The sequence below is a fragment of the Lottia gigantea genome (genome assembly GCF_000327385.1).
Source record: "Lottia gigantea unplaced genomic scaffold LOTGIsca_129, whole genome shotgun sequence".
NCBI classification, from domain to species: domain Eukaryota; kingdom Metazoa; phylum Mollusca; class Gastropoda; family Lottiidae; genus Lottia; species Lottia gigantea.
The window spans coordinates 403,902-406,556 of NW_008707410.1; the positions used below are offsets into that span (position 1 = coordinate 403,902).

Consider the following 2,655-nt stretch of genomic DNA (forward strand, 5'->3'; position numbering starts at 1 on the left):
GTAAGATGTTAAAACTGAAGTAGATTTTGAAGTATATTGCATAAAGACACTTGAAGAAATTAGATCTATATCCTCTGTTTAAACATAACATATAACCAGCTTCTTCTTACACATTAATCATTTAAAGGGGAAGTGTGTGCCAGATTCACTAAAACAGAAAGTTTTAACTATTATCAGACAGTCTCTTTAAACATGTCGTATAATCATGGCTATTTTGTTCACATTAATAACTTAAAGGGGAAGTGTGTTCCAGGAAGTCTTAACTATTAATCAAAAATCATAGTAAAATGTTGCTAGCTATGAAACAAGGACACAGAATTTTTCACTATAACATTAAAATTTAATTATACTTTTAGATTATTGATATATATTTATATTTTAAAATAAATTATGTAAATTGATACATACTTCTACTTTAAAGTGTTTCTTTCCAACCTTAGACTAAATATGCCCCTGAAGTGTTGTATAAAGTCTTCTTCCCACCAAATTTGATATGAATTTCCACTGGCCTGTAGTCAAAGGAAGGAATGTATTTTCAACTAATTTTCTTGTGTGAATGTTTCTAAATTTAGCAATTGCATGTTAATTTGGGTGTAGCTGGTCATGGTCCACATCTCTTTGATGAATCAGACCATTCTGCGGTTGATTCTGTTAATGGCATCAAGATAATATGTATAAAATGAAAACTGGAATTTCTCAGGCACCAAATCTTGTAAAATAATCAAATTTCTAAGTTATAATTTAGAATATACAGTTTAATTGAAATATTAAACATTTTAGGTGAAATATTTTTATTTCAAGGTCAATTCAGAGAGTAGTTGCAAACTCTTACTTAAAGAAAAGAGATAAGGGAAGAGTAGTTCTGATGTGACAATTGGCCAAGGTCCAGTTTGCTTAAACCATTAAAATTTCACTGATGTAAACTGACGTGGGACCGGTAACTGCCTTTCTCATGTTTAGGAATAACACCCAATAACACAGGGAGCAGCGTAAATTCGTAAAAAGGTGGATCAACAAAAGGACCCATAACACGACCATGAGAAAGTTCATGGTTAATTTTTTTAAACAAAATATCTAAATTGTCCGAACAAGAATTGTGATTTTTTTAAATGGAAAATTTGCGATCGCCATTGTATGGAATGTGAAATCCGTGGGAAAACCCATCACAAAGATACTGAGATTCATGAGGATCATACCCTACTAAACATTGTCTCAGCCTACTTGGACTGACTGGAGTTGGAACTCGTTTTTGTGGGTGCACTGGTGCGACGAAAGGAATACCATGAAGCTACTGCCTAGGCTGGAATAGGAACTTGTCCTGCTTGGGAAAGATTGTTAGGGAGTTGAGGAGTCGGAATAGCTGAAGCAGCAGTCTGATTATCAGTTATCGCACGGGTACGGCATGCATAACATTTTGTGACAGAGTGATTAAAGCCACAACGAGTGCATTCATGCAAAAACCTACAGTTTGACCAACTACAACCTTGGGGTGAATTAAAATCGTAACAAGTACAACTACGTGGTTGAAGTCGATTAATGCGGTTTCCAGAAGAATTCATCTAAGTTTTATTTACTGGCGACATTTTTGTGCCATGGATAGTGGCTGCCTGAAGCCACAATTCTGGATGAATATTGTTCCACAAGGTAAGTGCTTGGACTGTCGTCAATGGACAGGTGACTTTTTGAAGTACCTGGCAGCAGAGCAGACATATCAATAAAACGATTACTCCAAATATCTTGTTTCATTTTTTCCGCAACGTGAATGGAGATATGAACTCCATCATTTAAATTGGCAGCTGGAGAAGGAACAGTAGGAGCAGATAAAGGGAATACCTGCTAATGGGAACAGTTGTGTCGCATCAAAGGACAATACACTTGGACATGCAGTTGTAGCTGTGGTTGGCACGGAATCGCTGGTAATGGAAGCAGTTACAAAGGTTGTAGCTGAACATACTTGCACTTTGGTGGAATCTGTAATAGAGGTTGTGATAGGGATGGAAGCAGCAACTGAAGTTGTCGGGATAGTAGCAGCACCTGTAGGTAATGGGCTATTCAATGCTCTAGAAGATGGACCTAAAACCGTTGTATTAGCATTTGCAACAGAAGCTGAAGGCAACACTAGACGCCTTTTAATCAATTTGTCTATTAAGATGTTAGTAAGACGGTCTTCAGCTGTTGTTGGAATCAGGCCCACATCTTCCTCTGAAACATCCCTAGTATGTGTTCTTTTTGGCATACTGAAATGAAAGTAACAACAATATGTAAACCCACATAGTCACATAAGTTAAAATTAAGAGGCCTAACACCCTTGTAAGCACAACACAATCAAACCACTGTTGATTCCCAAGTGACGTTCCACCAAGAAACACCCAAAGATCCAGCGAAATTATTACTAATCAGAAGTAACAAAGGACAACCAAGTGCCCGTACCCAACAAACGGACAACCAAGTGCCCGTACCCAACTCAATACAGGTAATATTGACTCCCGACCACGTGCGGGGACAAAAACATCTTAGCTTACAGCCAGCAACCAAAGTTAATATCTAGCCCAACGCTAAGAATACATACCTAGCAACTATATCAACACTAAGAATACGTACCTAGCAGCTATACCAACGACAGGAAAAACAGAAACCAAAACAACAGGATACACC

At 37.4% G+C, this 2,655-nt stretch overlaps 1 protein-coding gene across 1 annotated transcript; it reads right to left on the reverse strand.

The window, feature by feature from the left end:
• Positions 1-1,566: 1,566 nt before the first annotated feature.
• LOTGIDRAFT_172254 (hypothetical protein) lies at positions 1,567-2,236 on the reverse strand (the record flags this gene model as incomplete). The annotated part of the gene is made up of 2 exons (XM_009048833.1): positions 1,567-1,796; positions 1,834-2,236. 2 exons carry the CDS (start codon positions 2,234-2,236, stop codon positions 1,567-1,569), a joined length of 633 nt encoding a protein of 210 aa, XP_009047081.1.
• Positions 2,237-2,655: the final 419 nt, after the last annotated feature.